At 37.4% G+C, this 12,651-nt stretch overlaps 1 protein-coding gene across 16 annotated transcripts in view; it reads right to left on the reverse strand.

Annotated features, from left to right (window-relative positions):
* EFCAB3 (EF-hand calcium binding domain 3) overlaps nt 1-12,651 on the reverse strand; it is a 419,723-nt gene that overhangs the window by 356,803 nt on the left and 50,269 nt on the right. For 15 of the 16 annotated variants that reach the window (XM_070479567.1, XM_070479577.1, XM_070479573.1 and 12 more), the window contains exon 11: nt 516-1,022. In XM_070479567.1, the coding sequence (XP_070335668.1) occupies nt 516-1,022 (507 nt within the window). The remainder of the gene's footprint in view (nt 1-515; nt 1,023-12,651) is intronic. The other variant, XM_070479568.1, reaches the window with a different exon arrangement.

Below are 12,651 nucleotides of genomic sequence, written 5' to 3' on the forward strand. Positions count from 1 at the left end.
CTTGGTTAAATAAATGACCCAAAAAAAAGCATTTCCAAAGGAAAATAGCCCCTCTACTTTCTCGGGAACTTGTTCAGTTGCTAAGTCATATCCGACTCTGCAACCCCATAGACTGCAGCACACCAGGCTTCCCTATCCTTCACCATCTCCTGGAATTTACTCTAACTCATGTCCATTGAGTCAGTGATGCCATCCAACCATCTCATCCTCTGAACTTGAGTGATTCCAATTAATCACTCAATAAACTTCTCAGCCCAAGTTCAGTTCAGTCACTCAGTCGTGTCCGACTCTTTGCAACCCCATGAATCGCAGCACACCAACAGCCCAAGTTAGCTCCCCACAAAAGGGAGCATCTGGAAAGGAACTGCTATCAAAACCACAGTATTGAATCCATCAGCCTAAATTTCAAAAGTGATGGATATTCAGAGCATTGACAATTGAAATGTCTACAACTACTAATACTGCTTACTTCAGCTCATTTCTATAATAACTGAAGGGCCCAGATGTTGTCTTACCTATATGATACTGACCCAGAGCATTAACTGCAGTTTTTTCCTTAGATGAAACTTGTTTTAGAAGGCTAGAGCTCCTTCTCACAGCTGGCTTCTGAAGTTTTGGGATACTAAAAATATCACTTTTATCCAGAGTCTTTTTGAGGCCTGAAACATGCTTCAAGTCTTGTGGTTTAGACTTTGAGTCATGAATTTCAACTTTCTCTGAACTTTTCTTAAAGTTCATGCCATCCTTTGAATATGGTTCCTGGAACTCTATATCACCGCCATCAACCTCATCCTGGAATCTTCTTATTTGCAAAATATTTTTTGGTCTTTTAAATTCATAGTCATCATTCTCGCTCATAATTTTATGATTTTGGAGGCTCTTTGTATTTAATTTTTGGAATAATGATGATTCAGACAGTCCAGAAGCTAAAATGCTTTTCTTCCTATATTGTGGATAGCATCCTGATACATTTGATAACTTTCTTGAAGTAGCTTCATCCGAGGCTGCTCCTTCCATAATTGCTAAGCAAGAGAAACATATTCCATTAATTCATTTACCTGTACAATTTGTAATGCCTTTTAAAAAACAATACTTAAGTTCTCATGAAAACTGTTCAAGAAATTATCATTTGCTTAAATACATCAGATGAAGTTAATAACTAACAGAGCTGATGACCAAAAGGTTAACTATTGACTAGGTTAAATATAATCTACTGGTTTAATATAGTTAAATACTTCCATCTGACACTATTCATAGCAACACTGAACCTAAAGCAAAAGCCTACTGAAGTACATGGTTCTCATTCCCCACTCTTTTCCAATTCAGAAAGATAATAGACTAATAAGCCAATACAGATACAAATCCCTTAGTTATGAGGGTGCAGAAATATGAAGAAGTTGTAAAGGGAAATTTTTAAATATTTACAAAGTTAGAACACTTTATAAATAAAATGATACTCTCCGAAAGTAAGACAGTAAAATAATTACTCTCCTAAAAATCTGCAGCATTTGCAGGAGGTTAGTAACTTCATACATAAAAGAAAATTTTTAGAAAAATATTAATATAATATCCCAATTGGGGCTTCATTTACAAAATCCATCTCATGGCTCATAATAGTACCTTGCATTTGAATAACACATTTTAAAATATTTCAAATGTTACAACACTTGACCCTCAAAATAATTCCATGACAGCATCAAGTTCCTATAAAACCAAAGAAAACAAGAGACTTTTAATAGAGTAGCAATACAATATTGATTATGAAGACATTTTATTTAGAGAAAAAGAAAAGTTTCTTAGCTTAGGGTGTATTACAATGAACAACTGAAGGAAAGTGTTTGGATTTTAAAAGTTTAGAAACTTAAAATTATTATTATTCTTTTTTTGGTAATTGACATAAAACATTATATTAGTTTTATGTATAAAAAGTCTAGAAATAAAAAAAAAAGTCTAGAAATTCTTAAAGATAAAGACATTGACCTCTAAGTGCTACCTCTCAAAAAGGAATAGGGTAAAAATATAAAATCTTTGACATTTCTGCTATTGGCCAAGACACTATAATAGAAACTAACTTTACCCTCTGACTTTAAGCAACTAAAAACTGGACAAGACATGTGAAAAAGAACAATTTTCAGACATTGGACAACAGGTAGCATAGGACAATAATCCTTTAAAGAAGGGTAACAAATGAGCTAAAGCCCTACCATTGCACTAGTTTACTATCTGGACAGTTTCCACAGCACAGGAAAGTAAAACCTAAATAGAGCCCACTGGTCTGAATGAGAAGAGATATGACATTAGAAAGGCCAAAGGGGCTAGAATATGAGAGCAAAGAGAAAATAGAACTGCTGGGCTCTGGAGATCAGCTAAGGGGTCTGCTTGACACTTTGGCTGAGTGCTGATCTGTACTTACATGAGAGAACATGACCTAATAACAAGGAAAGAATTACCAGAAAATTATAGGTAGAACAATTCCTGTATCTCACTGAGAACTAAAAATAATTTATGATCTCACCAACCAAAGCAGAAAGATCTTATAATATATGGATCATCTAGTAGAATCATCTGAAGAACGCTACCTTAGTAGTGGAGCTAAATTAGCATTAAAAGCTGCTCTGAGATCACCCTTAAAAAACTTTAGAAAACAAGCTTCCAAAGGACCTAACTGATTTCAAGTAACTCAACTGCATCAGGACAAAATCCAACACTATTTAAAGGAATGCTACAAAATTCAGCAAATAACATAAACTTCACAATGTATAGTATCCCATCAAAACTATAGACATCTAAAATAATAGGAAAATATAAGCCACAATCAGCAGAAAAATCAATTGATAGAAACCTGTTCAGAAATGGAAGAGTTCATAAAACTATCACACAAATACATTAACACAGTAACTATTAGCATATTTTATATATTCAAAAAAGTAAAGGAATATATTAGCAAGTTGCTTTTATTCTCTCTGTGTCCTTCGGCCACTTGGCTTTAGACATGGGCATTGATAATAGAACTGTGTAGCAGAGTGTTGTAAGTAAATCACTGTTTTCAGCTAAAGAAACAAAAACTAGAGCTCTCGGAGATTAAAAAAGCATTAAATAGATTGTGGAGAGGAAGTAGCTCAGGAAAATAATCTCATAAAGCTGCTTATAAACTGCACTCACCCCTGACCTGCACATGAATTTGGCCCTAAACAGTACACCATAACTCTGAGAACTAAACTTCAGGGCAGACCACAACCCAGGTTCCACTTTGGCTCTGGATGACACACAGATTTGAATAGCACTGCAAAGGCTATGAAAAACAAACTGATATTGAAACTGAAAAACACAGAAAATTAACTTAAATTTGTAACCTAAACCAAATTGAGTCAAATCCCTGCCAAAACAAGATTTCAACATTTTCCACAGAATTTCCTTAGAATCTTAGACCCACAGTCTCACAACTTAATCTTCAAAATGTCCAGGATAAAAATTGAAAGAGACACGTGTACCCCAATGTTCATCATAGCACTGTTTGTAATAGCCAGGACAAGGAAGCAACCTAGATGTCCATAAGCAGATGAATGGATAAGAAAGCTGTGGTACATATACACAATGGAATATTACTCAGCCATTAAGAAGAATACATTTGAATCAGTTCTAATGAGGTGGATGAAACGGGAGCCTACTATACAGAGTGAAGTAAGTCAGAAAGAAATACGTCAATACAGTACACTAACGAATATATACAGAATTTAGAAAGATGGTAACGATAACCCTGTATGCGAGATAGCAAAAGAGACACAGATGTATTGAAAGTCTTTTGGACTCTGTGGGAGAGGGTGAGGGTGGGATGATATGGGAGAATGGCATTGAAACATGTAAATTATCACATGTGAAACGAATCGCATACAGGATGCTTGGGGCTGGTGCACTGGGTGACCCAGAGGGATGGGATGGGGAGGGTGGTGGGAGGGGGCTTCAGGATGGGGAACACATGTACATCCATGGCAAATTCAAGTCAATATAAGGCAAAACCAATACAACATTGTAAAGTAAAATAAATTAATTAATTAATTTTTAAAAAATGTCCAGGATATAATTCAAAACCACTTCACATGTGAAGAACAAAAAAATCTCAGTTTGCATGGGAAAAGACAAGCAACTGATGTCAAGACCAAGTGGAAAAAGACGTTGAAATTGCCTTATAAAAACGTTCAAGCAAGGAGTTCCCAGGTGGCCCAGGGGTTAGGAATCTGCCTTGCAATGCAGGGGACACAGGTTCAATCCCTGGGAACTAAGATCCCACATACACCTGAGCAACTAAGCCCAGGCACCACAACTACTGAGCCTAAGCATCATAACCAGAGAGCCCATGCACCGCCATGGAAGATCCTACAAGCTGCAGCTAAGACCCAACAAAGCCAAATAAATGCATAAACTTCTAAGCATCTATTCTAAAAATGCTCCAAATTATAGTGAAAAAAAAAAAACCACTCAAAATAGAAAGAAAGTCTCAGAAGACAAAATAAAAGATACAAACAAGAAGCAAATTTGGACATTTAAAACTTAAAAATACTATAATTAAAGTAAAAAAATTAATCAAATAGGTTCAACAACATAATGGAGATGTCATGGGATAGTTTATGAAACTTTAGACACATTAATTGAACTTATTCAATCTGAACAGTAGAGGTAAATAAGAATGAAAACAAAATTAAGAAGTGTCAAGGATCTGTGGGACAACATCAAAGAGGGCTAACATTTGTGTCTTTGTAGTCTCAAGAAGACAGGGGAGAAAATGTGGTGCAGAACAAATATTTGAAGTTACAATGACAAAAGATCGCAAGTTTGGCAAGATAGATCCAAGAAACTCAATGAACCCCAACAGGAAAAACTCAAAAAAACACACTCCCAATGCATCATAATCAAATGGCTAAAAACTAAAGAAAAAAGAAAGTATCTTGAAAGCAATCAGAGAAAAACAGTCTATTTTATTATTTGGATAACATCAGATTTCTCTTCAGAAACTGTGGAAGTCAAAAGTAAAAAGAAAATTTTAAAGTATTGAAAGAAAATAACTGTCAACTCAGAATCCTATATCCAATAAAAATATCTTTCAGAAAGTAGAGAAAATAAAGATATTCTCAGATGAAGAAAAATTAAGCTAATTCATTTTTAGTATATCTGCTCTTTTAAAAATGATTAAGTTTTTCATATAGAAGCTTAATCCTTTAAAATTATTAAAAGAATGATATTCAAAAGACATGTAGGCAGTCAATATGAAAGAAGGAAAATATATAATGGCAAAGATTTGGTTAAATATAAGACTATTCCTCTCCTCTTGATAGTTTAAAATATGTTTAATCATTGAAAGCAAAATATTATATTATCTGGTATGCTTTCCAAGAATGTAGTTGTAATACATAAGAAAATCAGAACATAAAATCAGAAGGTAAAAAGACCTACACAGTGGTAAAATTTCTATATTTTACTTGAAAGTGGTAAAATATTTACTTTAGTATACTTTAAGGTTAAATAAAGATACCCTGCTATTTAACTTATATGCAGAGTACATCATGTGAAATGCCAGGCTGGATGAAGCACAAGCTGGAATCAGGACTGCCAGGAGAAATATCAATAACCTCAGATATGTAGATGACACCATCCTTATGGCAGAAAGTGAAGAGGAACTAAAGAGCCTATTGATGAAAGTGGAAGAGGAAAGTGAAAAAGTTGGCTTAAAACTCAACATTCAGAAAACTAAGATCATGGCATCCAGTCCCATCACTTCACGGCAAATAGATGGAGAAACAATGGAAGCAGTGAGAGACTTTATTTTCTTGGGCTCCAAAATCACTGCAGCTGGTGATTGCAGCCATGAAATTAAAAGATGCTTGTTTCTTGGAAGAAAAGCTATGACCAACTTAGACAGCAAGTTAAAAAGCAGAGACATTACTTTGTCAACAGAGGTCTGTCTAGTCAAAGCTATTGTTTTTCCAGTAGTTAAGTATGGATGTGAGAGCTGGGCTATAAAGAAAGCTGAGCACAGAAGAATTGATGCTTTTGAACTGTGGTGTTGGAGAAGACTCTTGAGAGTCCCTTGGACTGCAAGGAGGTCCAACCAGTCCATCCTAAAGGAAATCAGTCCTGAATATTCATTGGAAGGACTGATGCTAAAGCTGAAACTCCAATACTTTGCCCACCTGATGCAAAGCACTGACTCATTGGAAAAGACCCTGATGCTGGGAAAGATTGAAGGTGGGAGGAGAAGGGGACGACAGAGGATGAGATGGTTGGATGTCATCACCGACTACATGGACATGAGTTTGAGTAAGCCCCGGGAGTTGGTGATGGACAGGGAAGCCTGGAGTGCGGCATTCCATGGGGTCGCAAAGAGTCAGACACGACTGAGCAACTGAACTGACTGACTAAACTGTTAGAACTGAAGGTTAAATATGTATGTTATAATCCTTAGAACAATTACTGAAAAATGCAGACATACGGTGCAAAAATATATAGGTAAATTTTTTTAAAGAATTTTTTAAAAACTTCCAAAAAAGAAGGTAGAAAAGGTTGAAAAAGAGAGGAAAAAATAGAAAAGAAATAACATGGCTACCTATATCTGATATAATTAATCACATTAAGTAAAAATGACCTAGACATTCCAATTAAAAAACAGGAATTATAAGAATGAATATAAAAGCATCATCCAACTCTACAGGGTTTCTCTGATGGCTCAGTTAGTAAAGAATCCACCTACAATGCAGGAGACCCCAGCTGGACTCCTGCATCAGGAAGATCTGCTGGAGAAGGGATAGACTACCCACTCCAATATTCTTTGACTTCCCTTGTGGCTCGTCTGTTAAAGAATCCGCTTGCAATGTGGGAGACCTGAGCTCGATCCCTGGGTTGGGAAGATTCCCTGGAGAAGGGAAAGACTACCCACTCCAGTATTCTGGCCTGGAGCATTCCATGGACTGTATAGTCCATGGGGTTGCAAACAGTCAGACACGACTGAGTGACTTTCACATTCACGTTTACCCAACTCTACAAAATACCTGAAATATGAGGACAGTTGTTTTTGCTAGTCACTAAGTCGTGTCTGACTCTTTTGCAATCCCATGGACTAAAGGCTCCTCTATCCATGGGATTTCCAGCAAAGATATTGGAGTGGGTTGCCATTTTTTTCTCCAGGGGATGTTCCCAATCCAGGGATAGAACTCACAGCTCCTGCTTGGTAGGTGGATTCTTTACCACTGAGCCACCTGGGAAGCCCAAATATGATGATATAAGATGGTAAAAAGAAAAGGATAGAAAATCTATACATGAAAACACTAATTAAAAGAAAGCGGAAGTAGTTTTATTAATATTTTAAAAAGTAAATTGCAGAGCAAAGAAAATTACCATTGATTACATACACATTACATAATGATAAAAGAGTAGTTTGCCAAGAAGAAACCACTATCCTAAATGTCCTGAAACTAACAGAGCTTCAAGATGCATGAATCAAAGCCCAACAAAAATGAAAGGAGAAACAGACAAATCCACAATTATATATTTCAATACTATTCTCCTTTCACAGTAACAGAACTAATAGAAAATCAGCAAAGATTCAGAAAAAATTATAAATGATGCAAATCATGCATGGGAGTGGGTATGTGATTATCAGTAATATCTCTGCAGGAAAAGAAAAATAAATGTAAAACTTGTATACCAGAGACAAAATTAGAATTTAAAATAAACTTTGAAACTTTCAGGTAATGATGGCAAATTGAACAGCTTTCAAAAATCCCATTAAAATTATTCTTAAAATACAATAAATTCATAAGAAGAATAGGAAAAGAACTATGAACTGCATGAACTTAGTAGATGGGAAAAGGCTGAATTCTAAGCCAGAAGGAAAATGCCAACAACCCAATTTATAACACAAAACCTCCAGAGGCTCATAAATTAGTGGCATCTAATTACTTCTGAAAGTGAAGGAAAGAGTAAAACTGGAAATAAAGGATTGTTTAAAAGTCTGTTTAAGCAGTAATAATATCTAGATAGCCTTCACACAGCCATATATTTTCTCAAGGCCATGTACTGATCTTCTCCCACTCCAGCAGAAGACTAACAATTCACCAGAGAGGGTTAAACATAAGGTCTCTGGGTTAGGGAATACAAAACATAGAAGAGAGTAAGGGTATTATCTGGATAATGAAAAGGGAGGGTTACATGACAATTACCACTGAATAAAGAGAACTCCAGTTCTTTTGCCTCATTAAACACCTGAAACTCTGGCAAGAAAACTTACAGCCTCCAAGAAGGAAATTAGAAGCTGCTTCTTTGAAAACACTGACCATCTGAAAGGCAAAAGACCCTAAAGATGGTGACATCAAGGGTCTGCAAGGCAAAAATCCAGCCAGATTGCCTACAGCATGATGCCCTGACCTCAGCAGTATTGGCATTTGGGGACACATGATTCCTCACTCCTGTTTGGAAAATCCCATGGACGGAGAAGCCTGGTAGGCTACAGTCGACGGGATCGCAAAGAGTCAGACACGACTGAGCGACTTCACTTCACTTCAATTCCTTATTAAGTGGGGGAGAAGGGGATATCTAGAAGATCCAGTAGACTTTGAAGACTTTGGAAGACTCTGAACTTTCAAAGCAGGGGGCACGGGTTCAATTGCTGATCAGGAGCTAGGATCCCACATACCACACAGCCAAAAAAAAAAAAAAAAAAAGAGTAGAAGTTCACACAAAGAATATCACCCACCATATAAATAAACAAAAGATGTTGAGGCCATCAAGCCATCAGCCACTGCAGCCACCCCCATGGTGCATCCCGAGTGGGTTCAGGATGGAGAAAAACAGAATATTGGCTCTATAGAGTTAAAGTACATGTCAAAGGAATGATTTTATTAAGCCAAGACTCTTGCATCTTCCCACACATAGAAAAGCAATAGACTCATTAACTTTAGATGTCTGGATTTTCTTTAATGGGCAGTAATGTTTTGATATTTGATTACATGAATTCTATAGGAGTTTTGCAAAAACTCCTGTATATCCTGGCTCCTCCCTTATCTCTTTGGAACAGCCCCTCAGAGCTTTCTGAGAGGCTATATCCCAGGCTTAAGTCCTCATTAATGCCCCAGTAAAACACAATTCTCAACTTTTAGGTTGTGCTTTTTTTTAAAAGTCAACAGAAGCATCCCTGGCCTCTAATCACTTAATGACAGTAACACATGTTTTAATGACCAAAAATCATCTCCACAAGTTGCCAAATGTTCCTGTGGGAGAGTATTAACCAAAATCACTTCTGGTTAAGAACCACTACTCTAGAGTGCTCAGTCCATAGTCAACTAGTTCACACTCCCAGTCTCAGAGCTTCCAAACAGCTTTGAGTTCATCATTCTCAAACATAAGCAGACAACCAAAGATCACCAGACATTTGGAGAATGCCTCTAAAATGAAGGCCAAATAAAAGAAAAATAACTTGGAAAAAACACTATGAAAGAAAAAGAAAAATTTTAAAACATCATCCTTAGCACAACAGAAGATATTATGTTCATGGAACAATAGGAATATCCATATAACAAGATGTTAAAAGAACATACTTTCAGAAGGGAAAAAAAATTCTTGGAAATCTTAAAAGTACAAATGAAAGCCTAAACACATGGGTTGGAAGATAAAGTTAAGTACATCTCACCAAAAAATAACAGAGAAAAAGGTTTTTTTTTTTTAAAAGAAGGAAAATCTATTCAGGATGTCAAGTATCCAAGTAATGAAAGTTACAGAGAAAAGGAAATCATCAACAAATTGCTTAAATTTCCCAGAATCACATTATACTGTACCCAACGCAATTGTTGCCAAAACAATCTATTTCAAGGCACATAACCATGACATTTCAGAACACTAAAGGTAAAGAAATTATTCTATAAAATTTCAAAGAAAAAACCAATTACATACAAAAAGTCAGGAATCAAAAGAATTGTGGATTTGACAGCAACACTGAAAACTGGAAAACAGAAAAATTCTAAGGAAATTTATTTCCAACCTAGAATTCTATACTTAAACTGCCAATCAAACATGAGTACAGAATCTCATACAGGGAAAGAAGTGAAAAATCTTCTTCCAGAATGTTAATTAAGAGAGATTCCAGGAATATAACTACACATAAAATGTTCAGTTCAGTTCAGTCACTCAGTCCTGTCTGACTCTTTGCAATCCCATGGACTGCAGCATGCCAGGCTTCCCTATCACCAACTCCCAGAGCTTGCTCAAACTCATGTCCATCAAGTCCGTGATGCCATCCAACAATCTCATCCTCTGTTGTCCCTTCCCCTCCCATCTTCAATCTTTCCCAGCATCAGGGTCTTTGCCAATGAGTCAGTGCTTTGCATCAGGTGACCAAGTACTGGAGCTTCAATTTTAGCATCAGGTCTTCCAATGAATATTCAAGACTGATTTCCTTTAGGATGGACTGATTGGATCTCCTTGCAGTCCAAGGGACTCTCAAGAGTCTTCTCCAACACCACAGTTCAAAAGCATCAATTCTTTAGTGCTCAGCTTTTTTCATGGTCCAACTCTCACATCCATACATGACTACTGGAAAAACTATAGCTTTGACTAGATGGACCACTGTCAGCAAAGTAATGTCTCTGCTTTTTAATATGCTGTCTAGGTTGGTCATAGCTTTTCTTTCAAGGAACAAGCATCTTTTAATTTCATGGCTACAATCACCAGCTGCAGTGATTTTGGAGCCCAAGAAAACAAAGTCTGTCACTGTTTCCATTGTTTCCCCATTTATTTGCCATGAACTGATGGGACAAGATGCCATGATCTTCGTTTTTTGAATGCTGAGTTTTAAGTCAACTTTTTCAGTGTCGTCTTTCACTTTCATCAAGAGGCTCTTTAGTTCCTCTTCACTTTCTGCCATAACCCTGGTGTTATCTGCACATCTGAGGTTATTGATATTTCTCCTGTCAGTCCTGATTCCAGTTTGTGCTTCATCCAACTCAGCACTTTGCATGAAGTATTCTGCATATGTTAAATAAGCAGGATGACAATATACAGCCTTGACATACTCTTTTCCCGATTTGGAACCAGTCTATTGTTCCATGTCCAGGTCTAACTGTTGCTTCTTGATCTGCATACAGATTTCTCAGGAGGCAGGTCATGTGGTCTGGTAATCCTGTCTCTTTAAGAACTTTCCACAATTTGTTGTGATCCACACAGTAAAAGACTTTAGCATAGTCAATGAATCAGATGTTTTTTTCTGGAATTCTCTTATTTTTTCTATGATCCAATGGATGTTGGCAATATTATCTCTGGTTCCCCTACCTTTTCTAAATCCAGGTTGAACATCTGGAAGTTCTCAGTTCAAATACTGTTGAAGCCTTGCTTGGAGAATTTTCAGCATTACTTTGCTAGTGTGTGAGATGAGTGCAACTGTGAGGTAGTTAGAACATTCTTTGGCATTGCCTGTCTTTGGGATTTGAATGAGAACTGACCTTTTCCAGTCCTGTGGCCACTGCTGAGTTTTCCAAATGTGCTGACATATTGAGTGCAGCACTTGAACGGCATCACCTATTAGGATTTGAAATAGCTCAACTCAGCTGGAATGCCATCACCTCCACTAGCTTTGTTCGTAGTGATGCTTTCTAAGGCCCACTTGACTTTGCACGCCAGACTGTCTGGCTCTAGATGATTAATTTCCCATTCGTGGTTATCTGGGTCATGAAGATCTTTTTTGTATAGTTCTTCTGTGTATTCTTGCCACCTCTTCTTAATAGGTCCAGGAAGAGTAGGTGGATGTGGCGTAGACAGGGAAAATGAAACAGAACTAAATTCTTATTTTCAATTGTAAAAACCAAATGAGGCTCTGTGGGACCCCCAGGCATGGAAGTCCTTGTGTCCCCCATTTCTCACAGGCAAGACTCCAGCCTCCATGACCTACCCTGAAAACTAGACAGTGTATTAAAAAGCAGAGACATTACTTTGCTGACAAAGGTCTGTATAGTCTAAGCTATGGTGTTTCCAGTAATCATGTATGGATGTGAGAGCCAGGGATAAAAAAGGCTGAGTGCCAAAGAATTGATGCCTTCAAACTGTGAAGCTGGAAAAGACTCTTGAGAGTCTCTTGGACAGCAAGGAGATCCAACCAGTCAACCCTAAAGAAAATCAACCTTGAATATTCATTGGAAAAACTGATGCTGAAGCTGAAGCTCCAGTACTTGGTCACCTGATGACCAAGTAGGAGGAGAAGGGGACAATGGACTTGAGAGACAGGAGTTTGAGCAAACTCTGGGAGATGGTGAAGGACTTGGAAGCCTGGTATACTGCAGTTCATGGGGTTGCAAAGAGCTGGACAGGACTGAGCGACTGAACAACAATCAAGGGAGAAGCAGCCAAGTAACTATCAGAGGCAAGACTAAAGGGATCATAGAAACTAATCAAGATTAGGAGACCAACCACCTGAGACAAGGTTAAGGGAGTGTAAGCCCTGCTGGTGTTTGTTGCTCAGTCGCTAAGTCCAGGGCTCCCTGGACTTAGAGTTTGAGAGTTTGCTCAAACTCATGTCCATTGAGTCAGTGATGCCATCCAACCATCTCATCCTCTGTTATCCCCTTCTCCTCCTGCCCTCAATCTTTGCCAGCATCAGGGTCTTTTCCAATGAGTCAG

The sequence above is a fragment of the Odocoileus virginianus genome, chromosome 17 (assembly GCF_023699985.2).
Source record: "Odocoileus virginianus isolate 20LAN1187 ecotype Illinois chromosome 17, Ovbor_1.2, whole genome shotgun sequence".
NCBI lineage: Eukaryota > Metazoa > Chordata > Mammalia > Artiodactyla > Cervidae > Odocoileus > Odocoileus virginianus.